Raw genomic sequence first — 21,692 nt, 5'->3', positions numbered from 1 at the left:
ATAAGGGGAACATGAGGGGAAATTTCTTTATGCAGAGGGTGGTGGGGATGTGGAATGAGCTTCCGGCAGATGTAGTCGAGGCGGGATCATTGGTTACATTTAAGGAAAGACTGGATCGTTACATGGATAGGAGGGGACTAGAGGGGTATGGACTGAGTGCTGGTCAGTGGGACTAGGAGGGTGGGGATTTGCTACGGCATGGACTAGTAGGGCCGAACTGGCCTGTTCTGTGCTATAAGTGGTTATATGGTTATATAATTCTACCATTGCAGCTGGGGCAGTATCATTTAAATAATGAAATCAATTTTCAATTTTAAAAAGCTCTGATCAACTGCAAAGACACCGTCTCAGGTTAGGTAATGCTAAGCCCCGATTTTGAAAGAATTTTTTTTCAAATGGGGCCACTTATTTTTTCCATATAGAAGAGCAAATAATTGATTCTAATGAATCAAAAAAAGATTTAAGAGCAAATACTTGGACAGCATGAAAAACAACCAAGAATTAGACAGGGTATTCATCTTAATGAATACGTTAACGTCATCGAAAGAGGAAACCATTGAGTTAAGGATTTCTTAGCTTGATTCAATAAAGTAAGAATTTTTTTTCCTAGAATCCACAGACAGAAGGCCTTTTTATACTGCCCTTGATAGACGGTAATTAACTGCCTTTTTATCACTTCCCTTACCTGTGTGAATGTGACGAACACGAGATGGAGGGTCATTTTCATCCCGGTTTCCTACCCGCCAAGGTAGGTAGTATCAGACCCGATGAGTTTCACATCAGCTCCAGAGTAGAGGATACCCACCTTCCCGGGACACCGATGCTGTAATGCTGCTGGCCCCGCCTCCTTTTGCATCAGGATGCCGGGTCCCCCTATGTGAAAGGTTGCACTGAACCGGCTTTCCCTGGTTCAGTGTAAACAGCCTGGCCTGATCCGACCCGACCTGGCTTTAAACATGGGACGTTTTTCACACCAATCTCAGTGTAAAAGGGCCCAGATGTCTCTGAAGGGACTCCCTTGTGCTTCACTTGGGGTCACCAGACAGTGCTCATGGTGACTCTTGCCTTTAAATTTTGACTTATAGTGTGGAACAGGCCATTTCAGCCCACAAGTCCGTACCACCCAATTTACACACAATTAACCTCCAACCTCCAGTACATCTTGAAAGGTGGGTGGAAACACACACACACACACACACACACACACACACACACACACACACACACACACACACACACACACACACACACACACACACACACACACGTGGGGAAAAGATACAAACTCCTAACAGGATTCAAACCTCTGTCCCGATCGCTGCCTCTGCAAAGGCATTGCGCTAACCGCCATTGTAGCTGAGTGTCTTGTTGGCTCTTTTCGGCATTGTGGTTCAGTTGCTGGACTAGAAAATGGAGTCCTGGCTATTGACACAGGGATATGTATTCGAATATTACCCTAACAGCTGGAGAATAAACATTCAAATAATGGAATAAATCTCCAATTTTAAAAAGGTAGAATCTGCAATGGTGACCATGGAATGACTTGATGACTGTGCAAACCCATCTGGTTTACATATGTCCTTCCATCTGTCCCCCAGAAGGAAATCTGCCATCCTGATATGATCTGTTCTACACATGATAAGAACCTTCACAATGTTTTACTCTTGTCTGCACTGGACTGGTCTTGGGTTTAGAGAGGGGAAAGAATGGAAAATGCATACTGACTGGACATCCTGAAGTAAAAATGAATTAACATGCAGACTAGACCAAATTAAGGGCAAGAGATTTCTCAGTGGGTAATTTATTTTAAATTTAAATTAGATTTTTTTTTCATTTAAATTTTAAATGGTTTTAAAATTTAGATACACAGCACAGTTACAGGCCCTTCTGGCCCATGAACCCGTGCCTCCCAAATACCTTAATTAACCTACAACCCCTGTGAAGGATGGGAGGAAACCCATGCAGGCATGGGGAGAATCATAGAAATTTTAAGAACAGTTAAACTTAAGTAAGGCATATACACGTATATGGCCTGTTGATCCACTGTTGCTCAATGTTATTGCCCATTGCCAATTTCCTTTCTTTTCCAATATTTTTATTGGTTTTACCAAATAAAATTTTAAAGGCCTTATCTTCTAACTTTAAATTTAATTAAACTAACGGACAGTTTTGAGAATGGTGCATAGCATATAGGTCAAGAATGAAGGCACTGGGCACACCTCTTTTAGAGCATTGTAAGCAGTTTCGGGTTCCTCGTTTCAGAATGGATGAACTAACGTGAGAGAGGGTTCAAAAGAGGTTCACACAGGGATGACGCTGGGAATTAAAGGGTCGTCGTACGAGGAGCGTTTGGCAAAGCTCTTGGCCTGCACTCATTGGAATTTAGGAGAATGACGGGGGAAATCTCATTGAAAGATGTAGGAAGGTTGATTCCAACAGTGGGAGGGTCTAGGACAAGAGGCCACAACCGGATTGAAGGGCGTCCGCTTAGATTAGAGATGCAGAGGGATTTCTTTAGCCAAAGGGTGGTGAATGTGTTGAGGAGGCCAAATCATTGGGTGTATAAAAGGAGGTTCTTGACTAGCCAGGGCATCAAAGGTTTTGGGGAGAAAGACGGGTCGTGGGGATGTGGAAAATGGATTCGTTCATGATTAAATAACAGGACAGATTCAATAGGCTGTGTAACCTACTCCAATGTCATGAATTTATAGTCCTTCACCCCATTAAATCTGCTCCAACATTCAATTCATTTCTGATATATTTTTCCTCTCAACTTCATTCTCCTACCTTCTCCCCATAACCTTCGACATCCTTCTGAATCAAGAACATATCAACCTCCACTTTAAATCCACCCAGTGATTTAACCCGCACAGCCACTTGCGGCAAAATGAATTCCACAGATTCACCGCATTTTGGCTGAAGAAATTTCTCCTCGTCTCTGTTCTTCAGGGATGAACTTCAAGCCTGAAGTTGTGTCCACCTGATGTTGACTCTCTCAGTGCAACAACAAATTTATCTTTAAGAGCTGCACAGAGTTGCAGTGTATTGGGCCTCTCAAGCCTGCTTGACCATTGGCATTTTCTCTCTATGTCTGTGTGGGGTTTCCCTGGGTCATCAGTTTCCTCCCACCATTGATGATATCTCTAATCTGTGTCGGGTCTGAACACTTGTGCCAGCATCATCAATGATCCGATCAATCAACAAGATATCTATCTCCTCTTTTCATATCTCCCGTGACTCACTACCTCCAAAGAAGAAATATACTGCAGAGGAAATTTATTTTCAGGGATGTGGTTTAGTAACATAGAACTAGAGCTTAGAACATGACAGCACAGTACAGGCCCTTTGGCCCTTGAGGTTGTGTCAACCTCTATATAGTCCTACCAAAAGCAACTAAACCTTTCCGACCTCATAACCCTCTATTTTTCTTTCATCTATGTTCCTGTCCAAGAATCTCTTGAATGCCCCTATTGTTCCAGCCTCCAACACTGCCCCAGGCACCCACAACTCTGATATCTCCCCTAAACTTTCCTCTGTACAGATGTCCTCCGATATCTGCAACTCCCTCCCTGGGAAAAAGACGTGGCTATATACCTTATCTGTGCCTCTTAGAATCTTGTAGACCTCTATAAAGTCACCTCTCATCCTTCTTCACTCAAGAGAGAAAAGTCCCAGCTGTGCTAACCTTGCCTCATGAGACTTATTTTACAATCCAGGTAATATCCTAGTAAATCTCCCCTGCACCCTCTCCACAGCTTCCACATCCTTACTGCAGTGAAGTGACCAGAACTGAGTATAATATTCCAAGTGTGGTCTCACCAGAGATTTATAGAATTCCACAGAACATCCTGATGCATTCTCGTTCCAAAATCTTCGTCTGTCGACTATGAACCAGCTTACTCTTTCTCTCTCTTCATTGTACTGAGGCTAATTGCTTGGATTGATTGAAATACTGAATGGGATGCCCCAGCCCCCAATGTTTATGATCATAATGCAATGCGAAAATGGTTGATTTGACCAACATAAAGAGAGAATCTAGTGCAGAGCTTCTCCACCTTTTTCTTTCCAATCACTTTAAGTATTCCCTATACCATAGATGCTCTGTGATTAGTAAGGGATTGCTTAAGGTGATATGTGAGTGGAAAGAAAAAGGTTTGAAAACCAATTTTAATCATATCATACTTAATTGACTCATTATGTGCACGGTTTCAGAACTCCAAAGGAAATGGACCAATGACAATTTTTCTCAAGCAAAATATTTCAGTAACAGTTGGGTCTAGAGCAGTGATTCTCAACCTTCCCTTCCCACCCACCTCCCAGCTTATTGCCACAGAGGGCAGTGGAGGCAGGTTCATTAAATATATTTAAGAGGGAATTAGATCTATTTCTTCAGTATAAGGGTATTATAGGTTACGGAGAGAAGGCGGGGACGGGATACTGAACTTTAAGATCAGCCATGATCTCGTTGAATGGCGGAGCAGGCTCGAAGGGTCGAATGACCTACTCCTGCTCCTATCTTCTATGTTTCTATGTTTAAGTGATCCCTTACTCATCACAGAGCACCAATGGCAGAGGGATCGCTTAAGGTGGGATGTGAGTGGAAAGAAAAAGGTTGAGAACCGCTGCTCTAGTGAAAGCAGATTGGGAGCAAGTACTGGTGGGTAAAACGAAAGCTGAGAAATCGGAGTCTTTCAAAATAGAATTTAGTAAGAGTTCACGAGCAGTATTTTCTGGTAAGGGTAAGAGATGTTCTGGATTTGTTTTCCCTGGAGCACATACCAGATAGAGGTATATACAATTATAGGAGGCAAGGACAAACTAGATACCTTTTTCCATAGTTTGGGTATTTTAACCAAGAGGAACCTCAGATTTCAGATTTATTGTCAGAGTTCATACATGACATCACATACAATTCTTTTTCCCACTTACTGGTGGTGCAAAAATAAACTGTACACAACGTACACGTGTAAACAAATAAAGAAATTTAAGCAAACTGGACTGTGCAATACAGCGAGAAAAAAAATCATTAAAGCACTAAAGAGTCGTTAAATGAGTCCCTGACTGAGTTTATTGTTGAGGAGTCTGAGGGTGGGCGGGTGTGCAAGTCCTGTGGCACCTCTACCTCTTTTCTATACCTATATATAAGTGAGAGGAAGAAGTTTTGTAGAGCATAGGAGGGGAGTGTATTTTCCCATAGAGAGTAGTGGGCAATAAGGTTGGCGTAGCGGTTAGCACAACGCCGTTACACCGCCAGTAATTTGGACCAGATCTTGAATTCCACACTGTCCGTAAGGCGTTCTATTTTCTCTCTCTGTCTGTGTGGGGTTTCCCTGGGTCATCAGTTTCCTCTCACCTTTTGAAATGTACCAGGGGTTGTAGGTTAATTGGGTGGCATGGGCTCATGGACCTAAATGGACTGTTCCCCCTGATGTTTGTCTAAATATCTGGAACTGGCTGTCAGAGCAAGTTTCTGAGACATATAATCACTTGCTTTAAGGCAGGCCCTTCGGTAGACAAGGCAAGGAAGAATGAGGACTTAATGTGGGCAAATGAAATTAGTGTGGTTGGGAAAAATTGTTGGCTTGCATTTAGTGATCTGTTTTTGTGCTTTACAACTGTGAACTGCACCCAGATTCTACCATTCCCCTGGACACAAAGGCAAAGTGTGACCAACGAAGCTTCAAATTAGGAGGTGAGAGGAAGTTTATGCAGACAGAAGGAGAGCATGTAAACTCCACACAAATGGTGCCCGTGCCTCTGGCGTGCTGAGGCAGTGGAACTACTAGCTGTACCACTGTGCTTCAGCTACCAGGGGTTGGGCAGTGGACGACTGTAGGAAGGGAGACAGAAGAAGACACAAAAGAAACAACTTCATTATTTATGCTCATAAATATTCTGATTGCCCTCTGCTATTGTGACATGGAATGAGAGACACAGTATGGAACATTATCTTGCTCTTCACACCGTCTAATGAAGGGATAATTGATGCCTCGTTGAGGCATCCGTATTTTGAGTTCATGTCCTTCATTTGGGTTGCGTTGGCCAGTTTACTGGACTAGTGAATTGTGTTCTAGACTGTTAATTTAGAAAGGTGTTTCAATCCTATTATCATCGAATAGAGTTATCAAGTCACACTACGCAAAACAGGCTATTCGGTCCATCTCATCCATGCTGACCATGTCGGGATTCCCAGCTTTTGTAATAGCATCGTGCTAACTGCTACACTAACCATGTCACCCCCCCCCCCCCATCACGAAACTTGTGCAGTGTATAAGAATGTAAACATAGGAGCAGGAATAAGGCCATCCAGCCTATCAAGTCTGAGCTACCATCCATGTTCCTTGGGAAATTCTAGGCAGTTGTTAGAGTAGGTTATTAGGTCAGTACATCACTGTGGGTTGAAGGGCCTGCACTGTGCTGTAAATTTCTATGCTCTCTGTTCCTTGAAAGGAAGCCTCTTATTCTTATCCAGTATGGACTAGGTGTGACTCCATCGCCACTGATCTGGTTGACTTCTCAGTTCTGGCCCATTCAGGGATGGACAATAAATGCAGGTATTGTTGTACTGTTGAAGAAATAAAAGACTATTTATTAACTCTCTGGTTTGTTGTCTGTCACAGGATGATTCCTGGACGAAGCAATACTCGTACGCCCTATTCAAGGCCATGAGCCACATGCTGTGCATCGGATATGGGCAGCAAGCACCTGTCGGCATGTCTGATGTCTGGTTGACCATGCTCAGTATGATAATCGGAGCCACGTGCTACGCCATGTTCATCGGCCACGCTACAGCTCTTATCCAATCATTGGACTCCTCTCGAAGGCAATATCAGGAGAAGGTAAGGGGTCGCCATCATGCCAAAACATTGCTTCACAGTAAGATCATACAGTAGGAATCTTATTAGCATTAGTACTGAATAGCAAGGCATCTCTGCCGAACCTGATACTAATGCTGTCAGTCTTACTTGCAGACATATTCTCGAGTCAGTATCGTGTAAAACTGTGGTGAATAATAGATACTTCAGAGTGAATACAAGGCTGTAATCTAATCAAGGGATCCATTATTGTTACAAGCTGTGAGAATGTTTGGGTATGTCTCCTCAGCTCAGAGATTATGTTCTTCTTAAATTGCTCCAGGTTATCTGTGCCAAACACAACACTGTTAATTCAATGGAAAGATCCTGTTGTTTCATTTTTGCTGAATTCCTTTGTGTTCCAATGTGTTTTGCATTGTTGATGCTTGGTGGTTATCGGAAGGTTTAATAATTTTGTTGAAGTTTACTCGAATGGTTCTTGGGACAAAGAATGTTGGCTCCAAAGTTAAAACCGTGGAATTTGGCCTGTTTACCTCGGAGTAAAGAAGGTTGAGAGGAAATTTGACGCAATTGGTTTATGTGAGGTTGACAAGGAAATTAATAAAAATTGGGCACATTTTGGGTAATGAATGCAAGGAAGATGTCAGGACTTTTTTTTTCAACAAAGAGTAGTTAACATATGCAAGCCACCTTCTGTTGGGTGGAAGAACAAGGGAATCAGACAGGCACTTAGGGGACTATAATTTGCAACGCTGTGTGGGAAACAGTGTTGGGATTGCCATACTTGGAGATAAAACAGACCAGATGGGCTGAATGGTCTCCGTTTCTATGCTTCTACAGAGTTCATTTCAAAAATATGTTATGGAAAATTCTGTGGATGCTATTTATAAAAGATTAGATATCAAGAATTAAAATCAGCATTATTAATGCTGGTGCCCAACCAACAATTGACAAATGATTAGACCAATTTGCATTCATATGGCACATTTAATGTTATAAGTGACAAAAATAGGCATTTGATAGCAACCTACAGAAGTAGGCTTAGTAGGTGAACTAGGAGTTTTGTGAAAGAGAGGAGGATGGCCAGGAGAAGCCATTGGGCTTGAGGAGAAACTTAAAACTGATTTATGTTTGTCCAACACCGAGGGAATATGGAGGGAGAGATGGATAGATTACACTGGACAACAATGTTTTTCAAAATGTTTACTTCCTGAATAGATGTTGGGGATTATGATTGACAATTTCAAGCTGAACAGTGAAAAGTTCAGATTTGCTGTACCACTTAGGAAGTTGGAGAAACGTTAACTTTGATTGAATTTAGCAAGTTGAATCACATCATGTTGCTGACATTTTGCGTTAATTCAACTGACCTCAGGATATTTTGCCGCTGATTTTCATTTGTACTTGGCATCTGATGCCTCTCATGTCAGTGTCCAACAATAGTCGGCCAGCATTGATGGATTCCCTGATACCGCTTTTCCATGTACGCAGTGTCCTGGTGAAACCTTTAACCTTGTTCATCACTGACGGCACCAAGATCAGTCAGGAAGGAGTGTGGATGCAGAAAATCAATTCTCAATGACATGTTTCACTTGATGGTCTTGTGTACTTGAAGTAGACTTAAAATATGACAGGAAATCACAGAGCTATCTAAAAAAGGTTTGTGATAGGAACATTTTCATGATCTGCAGCCCAAAGTCTGTAAAATACACCCAAAAGTGTTCAGGAAGTAAAAAGGTCATTGGGGTGGAATAGCTGAGTTGAAGGTATGATTGGAACTCAAAAGAGTGATAAGGATTTAATTTAATTTAAGACATAGCGATATGTGGAGAGAGGTGAGGACAGAAACATGGGTAAAGAGTCAATTAGAATGATGGTTGGAAGACGGCCTTGTGGAAATTTGAAGAAATCATGTTTGTTGATTAATAAGGCCATTTTCATTTGTTTTCATTCATGGGTTGTAAGTGTCATTAGATCAACCAGTATTTGCTGCCCTAAACTAAATACAGAAAATGCTGGAGATTCAATCATTGATTTAGGTTCTCTGAAGATGAACATGCAGGTTAAGTTTGTAACTAAAGAAGATTAAATGCAATGTTAGCATTCATGTTGTGACAACTAGTCAAGCCATTCTCAACCGTTGAGCGGCTCTGGTCCCTATCGGACTCAGCTCAACTTCTATGCGCCCCCTTCTGTGTGAAGTAGTCAAGCTTTGGGTTTTTTCCCCCCCATACTTCTCTCCTCCCAACTATAGAAAAATCCCCCGATATCCGGCACCTATGAGGATTGGTAAATGCCAGATCTGCGAATTTACCGGTTGCTTCTGGCTCTCTCTGACAATGTCTAACTAATACACCTGCATTAAGAATAAACAGTTTAAAAGACAGAGCAAAATATAAAGTAATTTGAAAAAAAATCAGTGAGGCAGTCCTTAATTATGTAAAGTTCACTTTAATCAGGTAATCCCCGTAACTTACATAATTTACATTTAAATTCCAACCCTGGTCGCTGACTCTGTAACAGCGTCACACTAACCATGCCGCCATCTTAATTAACACCCCATCTCCCAAGATTATAGATTAAGCCTTATTCACATACTTAATAATGATGAAGACTCTTACGAGGCACGGATAGGGAGGCACTTTGGGAGAGTCGCCCCAGCGGTGAGCAGCATCGGCCGGCTCTTCGTCCTGGGCGCCGCCATTTTATTCCAACACGACTTTATCGAATCTTTGTTCAAACAGCTGCCATGGGCGGGACACGACAGGGGCACTCCATTGGCTGAATGTTTGCTCCCACCTTCACCAAAGGGTTTGTGTTGCTTCAGAGAACATTTACGCTTACAAATTTAAACTCTTATTTGAATTTTTATTAATTTATTATTGCCTCGATTTTTTTTTTTGCCAGATGCTTTAATTCTGGATAACGGAAATTTTATTGTACATAAAAAACATGCAGTGGCCCTTATTGAGATCGGCAGGATTAGATTTATAAAAGCAAAGGTGCAATGCTGACACTTTCTATGGAGTCGGTCAGATCACTTTTGGAGTATGGCGAGCATATCTAAGGCCCAAGAGGACTTCTACAAGAGGGATCACAGGGATGAAAGGGCTAATGTATGAGGAGCATTTGATGGCCTGTACTCTCTGGTTTAGAAAGATGAGGGGGGGGGGGGTCACTTCTAAACCTAGCAAATATTGAAAGAGCTGGATAGAGCGGATGTAGAGAAGATGTATCCAGTCACGGGAAAGTCTGGGACCAGAAACAGAATCGGATTTTATTATCATGAACAAGTAATGAAATTCGGTGTTTTGCGGCCACATCACAGGGCAAAAATACATATTATAACCATCTTGCAACATTACTATGAAAAAAATTAAAATAATAGCTCACGGAAACTGAGGCCGTGTCTTTGATTCATTGATTATTCAGGAATCTGATGGCAGCAGGGAAGAAGCTGCCCTTGTGCCGCTGAGTGGTCGTCTTTAGGCTCCCAACGGTAGCAGAGTGAAGAGGGCATGACCTGGGTGGTGGGGGGTCTTTGAGGATAGAGGCTGCTTTTTTTTTTAAGATACCGCCTCATGTAGATGTCCTCAGTGGAGTGGAGTCTGGTGTCTGTGATGTCGCAGGCCGAGTTTACAACTGTCTGGAGTTTATTCTTGTCCTGAGAGTGGGCACCTCTATGCCAGGCAGTGATGCAACCAGCCAGAATGCTCTCCATGGTACTCCTGTAGAAGTTTACAAGAGTCGTCGGTGACATACCGAACCTTCTCAGACACCTCACAAAGTGGCGAGCCGCCTTTGTAATTGGAATAACATGGAGGCTCCAGGACAGATCCTTAGAGACATTGACACCCAGAAATTTGACATTCTTGACCCTCTCCACTACTGAGCCCTGGATGGGTCGTGTTCCCCTGACTTCCTCTCAAAGTCCACAATCATCTCCTTGGTTTTGCTGACGTTGAGCGTAAGGTTGTTGTGACACCACTCAGCGAGCGGATCGATCTCCCTCCTGTACACCTCCCCATTACTGTTTGCAGAGGCCAAGACTCAGAATAAAAGGATATCCCTGTGGAAGAAAGATGAAGGGAATTGTTTTTCAGCCAGAGGGTGATGAATCTGTGGAATTCATTGCCACAGACACCTGTGGAGACCAAGTCACTGGATAGATTTAAAGTGGAGGTTGATAGGTTCTGTAAGGGTGTCAAAGGTTATCGGGAAAGGTAAGAAGAATACTTCAGCCTTGATTCGAATGGTGGAGCAGACATGATGGGCCAAATTTTGATCCTATCTGTTTTGCTCTCATTATTTGGCTTACCATGCCTTGGGAGGAAGCGATGAAGGAGTTCTATGAACTCAAGAAACTGAGCAATGCTGAGCTTGCAGTTAATGTGCAGCAAGACAAGGGTCTGACTGGTTGAAGTTGGGTGCATAGGTGCAGAGGATTTGTAGCCACATCGACATCAAGGCTACCCCGGAAGTTGGGAGAGCGAGGAAAGGCACACCGACAAGCAGTCAAAGATCTCTGCAGAGCTGTGGAAAAGGGCAGTCGGTGGCTCTGGATGAGGAGAAGGGATTCCACCTGGGCCCCCAACGGAGGGAATGGGAGTGAGGCCGGGGCGCCGGGATTCACATGCTGAACCCTCTGGAGGTGCCGTGGGTCTATCAGCGAAACACTGAGGAAGGAGGGCGCCCAGTTGATAACCCAGAAGATGCCACTACTCACTTGGTTGCCCCGCAGAGTCTAGGCAGCAAGTCTCAGGAGTGCAATAAGGGATATTAACATCTAGTCCTACATAACATACCTGAGTATTAGGGAAAATACTTGGAAATGTTCTTGGAGTGCCTCTTCTAACATTTATTAGCTCAATTGATTTTAGAAGTCTTGGTTCCCCTTTCACATAAATAGCCACCAGGGGACTGACACTTTTCAGGAAACATGAGATTTAAAATCAATTAGTTAAAAAGTTGTTGAAGTAAAACACAAAGGTCTCCAGATGATGTGATTGAAGTAAAAGCACAATGATGGAAACTCAGCAAGTCAAACAGTGCACTTTATGTAGCAAAAATAAGATACATAACCAACGTTTTGGCCTTGAGCTCTTCATCAAGGAATGGACAGCATCAGTCAAAGAGATTACTCAATTATCATTCGAAAACCATTCAGTTCAGTTCAGGAAAGAAAATCTGTTGTCTTCTTTCCGGTCTGGCCTATATGTGATTCACATCTCAGCCCTCGAGGATGGCCAGCACAAGGGGCATACAAGAAGAGGCAACAAATATATCAGAAATAAAAACCCTCAGATCGATAAAGCAGAAAATGTGGCAGCGGCAGGAAAAGAGATGGTCAATGTTTCTGGTCTCCAATCGTTCATCAGAATCAGGAAAGCAAGCAATGAAAGTTAGTTTTCAGGAGGATTGATTCTTCTCCATAGCTACTGGACTAGCATTTTCTGTGTTTAAGTTAGGAAAACAAATATTAGTCCAGGTAATGACCCTCTCTGTCAACAAATAAAATGTCGACGATGATGGCCCAAGTGACTTCTGAAACAATAAGGTCATGAGATGGGTAGATCATTGGGTGATGGGTAGGAATGAAAGGATCCTATTTCTGGTTGGCTATCAGTTCCCAGTGGTGTTCCACAGGGTTCGGTGTTGGGGCCACTTCATAAGTGATTTGGAATAGATGGCTTTGTGGCTATATTTTGCTGAGGATACCAAAAGTCTATAGAGACTTGGATAGATCAGGACAATAGGCAAAGTGGTGGCAGGTGAATGACAATGTTGGAAAGTGTACGGTCATAATAGTAGATGGGCAGACTATTATTTATTCAAAATTCCAAGCTGCAAAGGGACTTGGGATTCCTTGTGCTAAAGGTTTACATCCAGGTTGAGTTAAGCAGTGAAGAAGGCGAATGCATTATTGGCATTCATTTCTTGAAGAAGACCATACAAGACCAGGGATGTAATATATAGAGTCTATATAAAGCACTGGTGAGACCTCACTTGGAGAACGGTGCAGTTTTGGGTGCCTTACTTGAGAAAAAAAATGTACTGGGATTGGAGGGGGTTCAGAGAAGATTTACTAGAATGATACCAGGAATGGAAGGGTTAGCACATGAATTGTCAGCTTTTGGACTGTACTCGTTGGATTACAGAAGGATGAGGGGGGGAACCTTATAGAGGCATTTCGAATGCTAAAAGGCCTGGACAGAGTAGATGTGACAAGGTAGGGTCTTCTGGGATAAGAGGGCATAACTTCAGGATAAAAGAATGTCAGTTTAAAACAGAGGAAATAAAATTCTTTAGTCAATGAGTCGCGAGTCTGTGGAACTTGTTGCCAAAGGTGGCTGTGGAGGCCAAGTCGCTGGGTGTATTTAAGACAGAGATTGAGAGATATTTGCTTACTCAGGGCATCAAGGGTTATGGGGAGTGGAGCTGAGCTGGAGCTCATGATTAGAATGCCTACTTCCACTGCTATATCTTGTGATCTTGTGATGATATAGGAACAGTGAGCCATTTGGCCCATCGAATCTACCTCTGCCATTTTCCCAGTCAGCCTTTCTCCCCTCCCTTCTCCCCCATAACCTTTGACACCCTGTCTATTCAGATACCTATCAATCTCTTCCTTAAATGCACCCAAAGTCCTGCCCTCCAGTGGCGCCTGTGGCAGCAAGTTCCAGAGGTTCACCTGTCTAAAGAAATTCCTCCACTCCTCTGTTTGAAATGGGTGCCCTTCAATCCTGAACCTGTGCCTTCTAATCCAAAACAACTTTGCCACATCGACTCTGTCCAGGTCTTTCAACATTCAAAATGCTTCCACGAGGTTCCCCCTCATCGTTCTGAACGCCGAGGGAATACAGACCAAGAGATGCCAAGCATTCCTTTAATCCAGGAATCATTCCTGTCAGTCGTCTCTGTGCCATCTGCAAAGCCAGCACAGGCTCTCTTAAATGAGGAGCCCCAAAACTGTACACAGCGCTCACTAGTGCGTTACAAAGACTCGACATCACAAGAATAAAAAGCAGAAATATGCTGGAACTATTCATTTGACCAGGCAGCACCTGAGTAAGGAAAGACAGTCAACGTTTCACCTCAGGGGCCTTTCAGCTCGCTAGTGTATGTATAGATCCTTTGTTTGTAGATTCTGGAATAGTAATTAATGTAATGTACCTGAAGGTGAACAGTGCTGGCATGTTGTTGCAGTGGTTTGAGAAGGAGAAGAAATGCTTCCTTCTGTATTGTCAGGACCTGCAGTCATTAACAGTTGATTAGACAGCCAAGTTGCCGACCCCTGTCACTTGCCAAGTCCAGTCGCCGCATGCCGCGATGAATTTGTTGACAGAATACTCATTGCTGTTCAGATCGAGAAGGACGATGCTTCTTTGATGGGTGAAAATTAAACTGTTTCAAACTCTCCTGCTTGGCGTTCCAATTGTTTCAAAAGTGGACTGACAGAAAAAGAAGAAATTAAATTCAACAGGCTCAAATATCACTTCAAGTATCTTCTTCAGGAGGGAGTCACGTGATGGAGTAGTGGCCGGACGGTGAACTCCAGCCCTCTCCAGAAAAGTCGGAAAAAACAAAGGAAAATACAAAGGCACAAAAATAAAAATTAAAGAAAAGTGAGTATAAAGGTGGAAAGAAGATGGCGACGAAAAAAGAAAAATCGAAATCAACGGTAAGAAGAGAGGAAGAGAAGACAACGGAAGAAGAAGGAGAAGGCCTTACCTGTTCGAAGAGGCCCGCGGTGGAGAGAGAAACCCGCTCCCTCAGGTCGGTAGAAAGTGGACTACAAAAATGGCTCGCTGAGCCGAGTAAAAGTGCGCAACCGCGGTACGCATGAAAAAAAACACACCGACGGGAGGGGTGACCAGCTGGGGAGTCGATCTCCACAGCCGGCAATGACAGCTGCAGAACACCTGCAGCAAGAGGAGAACATAGAAGTATCTTCTTCAGTCTGGCAGCCCCTTTGGAGCTGAGGGTGACTCATCTACTCCAGTTCGGAAATGGCCGAAGTACCTGACGCAGGATCCACACACTCTGGGATGTTTGCATGTGGTCTCCAATTGTCTCTCCTCTGCAGTTGCAAGGGTGATCAGTAGCTCCCTGGATCCCTGTTGCCAGGGATCACCGTGAGTTGCTGGGGATGTTGCTTAATTTTCAATGAGATTTTAAGAATATCCTTGTGTTTTTTTTAATTTTTAAAATACATTTGAGACATACAGGCCCTTCCAACCCAAGAGCCCATGCCGCCCAATTACATCCAATTGGCCTGCAGCCCCCTTGATTTTTTTTTTAGTTTTAAAAAAAAATTAGACATACAGCACAATGACAGGCCCTTCCAGCCAACAAGCCAGTGCTGTTCAATTACACCCAATTGATCTACAACCCCCAGTATGTTTCCATGAAGGGCTCAAGCCTGAAATGTTAGGTATGTGTCTTTATTTTTGCTGTATAAAGTACACTCTTTGACCTGCTGAGTTTCTCCAGCGTCGTGTTTTTACTTCAACCACAGTGTCTGCAGACTTTCGTGTTTTACCTCTTAATCTAAAACCTCGGTAATTTTGGAGGGTGGGAGGAGACCAGGGCACCCGGAGGAAACCTGCGCAGACACTGGGAGGATACACAAACTCCTTACAAACAGCACCAGATTCAAATGTGGATCGCTGGTGCTCTATTAGCATTGTACTAACTGCTACACTAACCGTGTCTCCCTCTACTCTAACCGTGCTGCCCTCTATGCTAACCCATGCAACACTCTACACTAACTTTTCCACCCTCTACACTAGCTGTGCCCCCTCTACACGAGCTGTGCCCCCTACACTAAACTCGCTGCCCTCTATATTAGCCCATGCCACACTCCACACTAACCACACCCCCTCCACACTATCCACACCCCTCCACACTAACCATGTTGCCCTCTACACTAACCCATGCCACCCTACACACTAACAGTGCCCCCTCCACACTAACCATCCCCCCACCACACTAACCGTACCCCCTCCTCACTAACCGTGCTGCTCTCTACACTAACCCATGCCACCCTCCACCCGAACCACGCCCCTCCACACTAACCATGCCCCTTCCACACTAACCGCGCCCCCTCCACACTAACCATGCTCCCTCCACACTAACCACGCCCCTTCCACACTAACCATGCTGCCCTCCACACTAACCCATGCCACCCTCCACATTAACCGCACCCCCTCCACACTAACCATGCTGCCTCTACACTAACCCATGCCACCCTCCACACTAACCATGCCCCCTCCACACTAACCGTACCCCCTCCTCACTAACCGTGCTGCTCTCTGCACTAACCCATGCCACCCTCCACCCGAACCACGCCCCTCCACACTAACCATGCCCCTTCCACACTAACCGCGCCCCCTCCACACTAACCATGCTCCCTCCACACTAACCACGCCCCCTCCACACTAACCATGCTGCCCTCCACACAACCCATGCCACCCTCCACACTAACCATGCCCCCTCCACACTAACCATGCCCCCTCCACACTAAACATGCCCCCTCCACACTAACCACGCCCCCTCCACACTAACCCATGCCACCCTCTACACTAACCCATGCCACCCTCCACACTAACCCATGCCACCCTCCACACTAACCATGCCCCCTCCACACTAACCACACCCTCTCCACACTAACCATGTTGCCCTCTACACTAACCCATGCCACCCTCCACACTAACAGTGCCCCCTCCACACTAACCATGCCCCCTCCACACTAACCGTACCCCCTCCTCACTAACCGTGCTGCTCTCTACACTAACCCATGCCACCCTCCACCCGAACCACGCCCCCCACACTAACCATGCCCCTTCCACACTAACCACGCCCCCTCCACATTAACCATGCCCCCTCCACTCTAACCACGCCCCCTCCACACTAACCACGCCCCCTCCACACTAACCACGCCCCCTCCACGCCAACCACGCCCCCTCCACGCTAACCACGCCCCTCCACGCTAACCACGCCCCCTCCACACAAACCACGCCCCCTCCACACTAACCACGCCCCCTCCACACTAACCATGCTGCCCTCCACACAACCCATGCCACCGTCCACACTAACCATGCCCCCTCCACACTAACCATGCCCCCTCCACACTAACCACGCCCCCTCCACACTAACCACGCCCCCTCCACGCCAACCACGCCCCCTCCACGCTAACCACGCCCCTCCACGCTAACCACGCCCCCTCCACACAAACCACGCCCCCTCCACACTAACCACGCCCCCTCCACACTAACCATGCTGCCCTCCACACAACCCATGCCACCGTCCACACTAACCATGCCCCCTCCACACTAACCATGCCCCCTCCACACTAACCACGCCCCCTCCACACTAACCCATGCCACCCTCCACACTAACCCATGCTACCCTCCACACTAACCCATGCCACCCTCCACACTAACCCATGCCACCCTCCACACTAACCCATGCCACCCTCCACACTAACCACACCCTCTCCACACTAACCATGTTGCCCTCTACACTAACCCATGCCACCCTCCACGTAACAGTGCCCCCTCCACACTAACCGTGCCCCCTCCACACTAACCGTACCCCCTCCTCACTAACCGTGCTGCTCTCTACACTAACCCATGCCACCCTCCACCCGAACCACGCCCCTCCACACTAACCATGCCCCTTCCACACTAACCGCGCCCCCTCCACACTAACCATGCTCCCTCCACACTAACCACGCCCCTTCCACACTAACCATGCTGCCCTCCACACTAACCCATGCCACCCTCCACACTAACCCATGCCACCCTCCACACTAACCATGCCCCCTCCACACTAACCGCACCCCCTCCACACTAACCATGCTGCCTCTACACTAACCCATGCCACCCTCCACACTAACCATGCCCCCTCCACACTAACCGTACCCCCTCCTCACTAACCGTGCTGCTCTCTACACTAACCCATGCCACCCTCCACCCTAACCACGCCCCCCCACACTAACCATGCTCCTTCCACATTAACCATGCCCCCTCCACACTAACCACGCCCCCTCCACACTAACCACGCCCCCTCCACACTAACCCATGCCACCCTCCACACTAACCCATGCCACCCTCCACACTAACCATGCCCCCTCCACACTAACCGCACCCTCTCCACACTAACCATGCTGTCCTCTACACTAACCCGTGCCACCCTCTACACTAACCATGCCGTCCTGCTTTTTCAAGTTTACTGTCATCTGATTGAGCAAGTACACCCTGTGAAACAGCATTCTCCCGTCCTCAGTGCAAAACCTGCAGACACACAACCAGGCGTTATATACATACAGGCAAACAATACATGTGCAGGACAAGACTTTGCTGGTCAGCTTGTGGAAGTGTTGTGTCGCAGGGTGTTTGCCATCGGGACGTTGACTCCAATCCTCACAGTGGTTTCCCTTCGCTTCATGACCAGTGTAACTCCAATGGAAACTGAGATGTATTTCATGCATACTCAGCCAATGCTTGGAGAAAGCTGATGCATCATGGCACAAACTAGAAGCAAGATGCCAGGAGAATATAGGTGGCCACTGTAATATTTATCCACGACTTCCTCCTGCATGTCTCCACTGACTCAACTCTCTGTTCGACTGTCCAGATACCACATGTTTAAAGGCACAATTCACCCGGTGGTTAATGCACCGCTATTGGAGCGCCTGCGACCCAGGTTCGAATCCATCACTGTATGCAAGGAGTTTGTATGTTCTCCCAATGATCTCCGAGGGTTTCCTCCAGATGCTCTGGTTTCCTCCCACCTTCCAAAAAATGGATGAGGTTTTCAACTCAAGTCAAGTTTATTGTCAACTGATTGTACAAGTACAACCCAATGAAATAGAATACACAGACACACAACCAGTCATAACACGCATACAGACAAACAATACATATGCAGGACAAGTATTTTATCGATAAAAATAAATAAATATATCTTGTTTTGTACAAATGAGTGTCTCGGAGGGTTAGTGTGAGCAGTTCCTTTGGTCGTTCAGCGTTCTCACTGCCCGTGGGAAGAAGCTGATACTCCTTTATCCAATGGGGACAGCTGAAAGATGCTATTTGTGGGGTGGAAAGGGTCCTCAATATTTTTGCACAGCCTTTTCAGACAACAATCCTGGTAGATCACATCAATGCAGGGGAGGGAGAGAGACCCCCATGATCCTCTCTGCCACTCTTATGGTCCTGTGGATTGACCTCCAATCCATTTCTCTCCAGGAACCATACCATACTGTGATGCAGCCCACCAGGACCTTCTTATGGAAGGTTGACATGATGGTGGCCGGTATCCTTGCCCGCTTCAGTGTTCTCAGAAAGTGCAGTCCCTACTGCACCTTCTTGACAAGTGGGGAGATGTTGAGTAGCTTAATTTGGAGTACAGTTTTGGTCACCTAACTACAGGAAATCTAGCAGTAAGATTGAAAAAGCACAGAGAAGATTTACTAGAATGTTGCCAGGATTTCAGGAACTGAGTTGCAGAGAAAGATTAAACAGGTTATTCCCTGGATCATTGAGGAATTTGCAGAGATTTGATGGAGGGATACATAATTATAAGGAGTGTAGATAGAGTAGACTTTTTCCACTGAGAGTAGGTGAGATACAAACCAGAGGACATAGGTTAAGGATGAAAGCAGAAAAATTTAGGGGCAAGATTAGGGGGATCTTCTTCACACGGAGATTTGTGGGAGTGTGGAACGAGCTGCCAGCTGAAGTGGAAAATGTGAGCTCAATTTTAACATTTAAGAAAAAATTTAGACATGTACATAGATGGGAAGGGCATAGAGTTGCAGGTCAACGGGACTAGGCAAAATAATAGTTTGGCACAGACTAGAAGGGCTGAAGGACCTTTATCTGTGCTGTGATGCTCTATGTAATTGAGCAGCATGGGTTTCATGGGACAGAACAGACTTCTACTGTGTATCGTTAAAATTAATCTGGACAGAATGTTAGCACTCTCACTGATTTCGAGCAACACTGTTCTCGAAATAATTCTGTGGAGCTCTCGTGAATTGTAAGGAGTTTTTGATATTTCACTCTGTGTAAAGCTGACACCTACGGGATTGCTAGACTACCGGGGGTACCGTTCAGTTGCTTTAGTTCCATCTGTTCCCTTCATCTAAAGGAAATCTACCTCAGCTAGCATCTGAGAAAGGGATTACTTGCTCACCTTCTGCTTCAGCAACATTGCTGTCTGCCAATTAACTGTCCCATTTACCAGCACAGGAGAGAGTGCAAACTTCAGAACCAATCTGGTTTATAAAACGTATTCGATAAATGCAGGGTCCTTCCTTTGAATTCAAGGATTGGGGGGGGGAAGCTCCTGTATTGAGATTTGGATGTTTAGAGCATCTTCTATAATCTCATGACATTCCAGAGTGCTTTATTGTGGTCTGAAATGGAGGTGTTGCTATAAAATAGGAGCTATGGATATCAATTTGTGCACAGCCAGTGATTACGCTTTCCCAAGTTTGCTGGTTTCTTGTCATGTGTACCAAGATGCAGTAATAGAGGGTGTTTTGCAAGCAGATCAGTAAACAGCTCGTACATGATACAATAAATAAAGACAAAAGTGCAGAGTTACAGAGAGAGATCTGTCGATAAGGAGCAAAATGCTAATTTGAGGTTCATTCAGGAGCTTGATAACCATAGAAAGAAAATCTCCTTGTATCTGGTGGCACGTGATCTCCCGCTCATGAGGGTTTAAAGATAGTTTGGCTGGGGTAGTCAAGTCAAGTTTGCACAAGAATAGCCCGATGAAACGGCGTTTTCCGGTCCTCGGGGCAAAACTTGCAGGCACACAACCAGACATAACACACACCAACAAATATTACATATGCAAGACAAGTTTTCGTATATTCAAGTAAATAATTAAAGATTGTTTCATGAATATGAGAGGCTTGGAGGGTCAGTGTGAGCAGTTCCTTCGGTCGTTCATCATTCTCGCTGCCTGTGGGAAGAAGCTGTTCCCGTGGCGCTGGCTCTGATCCTCCTGGATCTCTTCCCCGATGCGTTCTCAATAATTTTGTGGGCCCTCTTCAGACAACATTCCGGTAGAGGTTCCAGTGATCATTTCTGCCACTCTTATGGTGGTGTGGATGGACATCTGATCCACTTCTCTTCAGCAACCGTACCACACGGGGGTATTGCAGCTGGCCAGGATGCTCTCGATAGTGATCATGTAGAAGGCTGACATAATTGTGGCCCATAGCCTTGCCCACTTGAGTCCTTTCAGGAAGTCCTATCACTGTTGCACCTGAGATGTTGAGCGTCCATGATAGGTCATTTATTAAGTGAACTCCAAGGAACTTGGTGCTCTCCACTCTCTCCACTCCAGAGGTGTTGATGTGTAGTGGAGGGTGGTCGTCCTGAAATCCACAATCATCATCTTCGTCTTGTCCACATTGAGACTTAGGTTCTTACTCTCTCACCAAGTCATGAGGTTTTCCACCTCTTCTCTGTAGTGCAATTCATAGTGATTTCTGATGAGGCCAACTACTGTTGTGTAATCTGCAAATTTGATGACATTTTTGGAACTGGATCCGGTGATGCTGTCATGGGTCAGTTGTGTGAACAGGAGCACAGGCTAGGTACACAGCCCTGAGGTGAGCCAATGCTCAGTGTGACGAGGCTCAACTTTCTGCTACTGACTGCGGTCTTTCCGTTAGGGAATCCAGAATCCAGTTGCCGACAGGGTTGTTGAATCCCAGCGAAGGCAGCTTCTCCGCCAGCCTCTGGGGAACAATCACTGAGCTGAACAGCAGCTTGGATGACTCTTTTAATAGGTTGGCAGCTTTTCCAAGCTGGCAGGGACTGTTGATGAAATCAATAGGGGGTGGGGTGA

At 45.4% G+C, this 21,692-nt stretch overlaps 1 protein-coding gene across 1 annotated transcript in view; it reads left to right on the top strand.

Annotated features, from left to right (window-relative positions):
- LOC138745186 (potassium/sodium hyperpolarization-activated cyclic nucleotide-gated channel 3-like) overlaps positions 1-21,692 on the top strand; it is a 788,271-nt gene that overhangs the window by 680,487 nt on the left and 86,092 nt on the right. Inside the window, exon 4 of the mRNA XM_069902244.1 lies at positions 6,621-6,839. Coding sequence (XP_069758345.1) covers positions 6,621-6,839 — 219 coding nt within the window. The remainder of the gene's footprint in view (positions 1-6,620; positions 6,840-21,692) is intronic.

Source organism: Narcine bancroftii, chromosome 11 (assembly GCF_036971445.1).
Source record: "Narcine bancroftii isolate sNarBan1 chromosome 11, sNarBan1.hap1, whole genome shotgun sequence".
In the NCBI taxonomy this organism is placed as follows: Eukaryota; Metazoa; Chordata; class Chondrichthyes; order Torpediniformes; family Narcinidae; genus Narcine; species Narcine bancroftii.
This window is presented reverse-complemented; position numbering and strand designations above follow the sequence as displayed.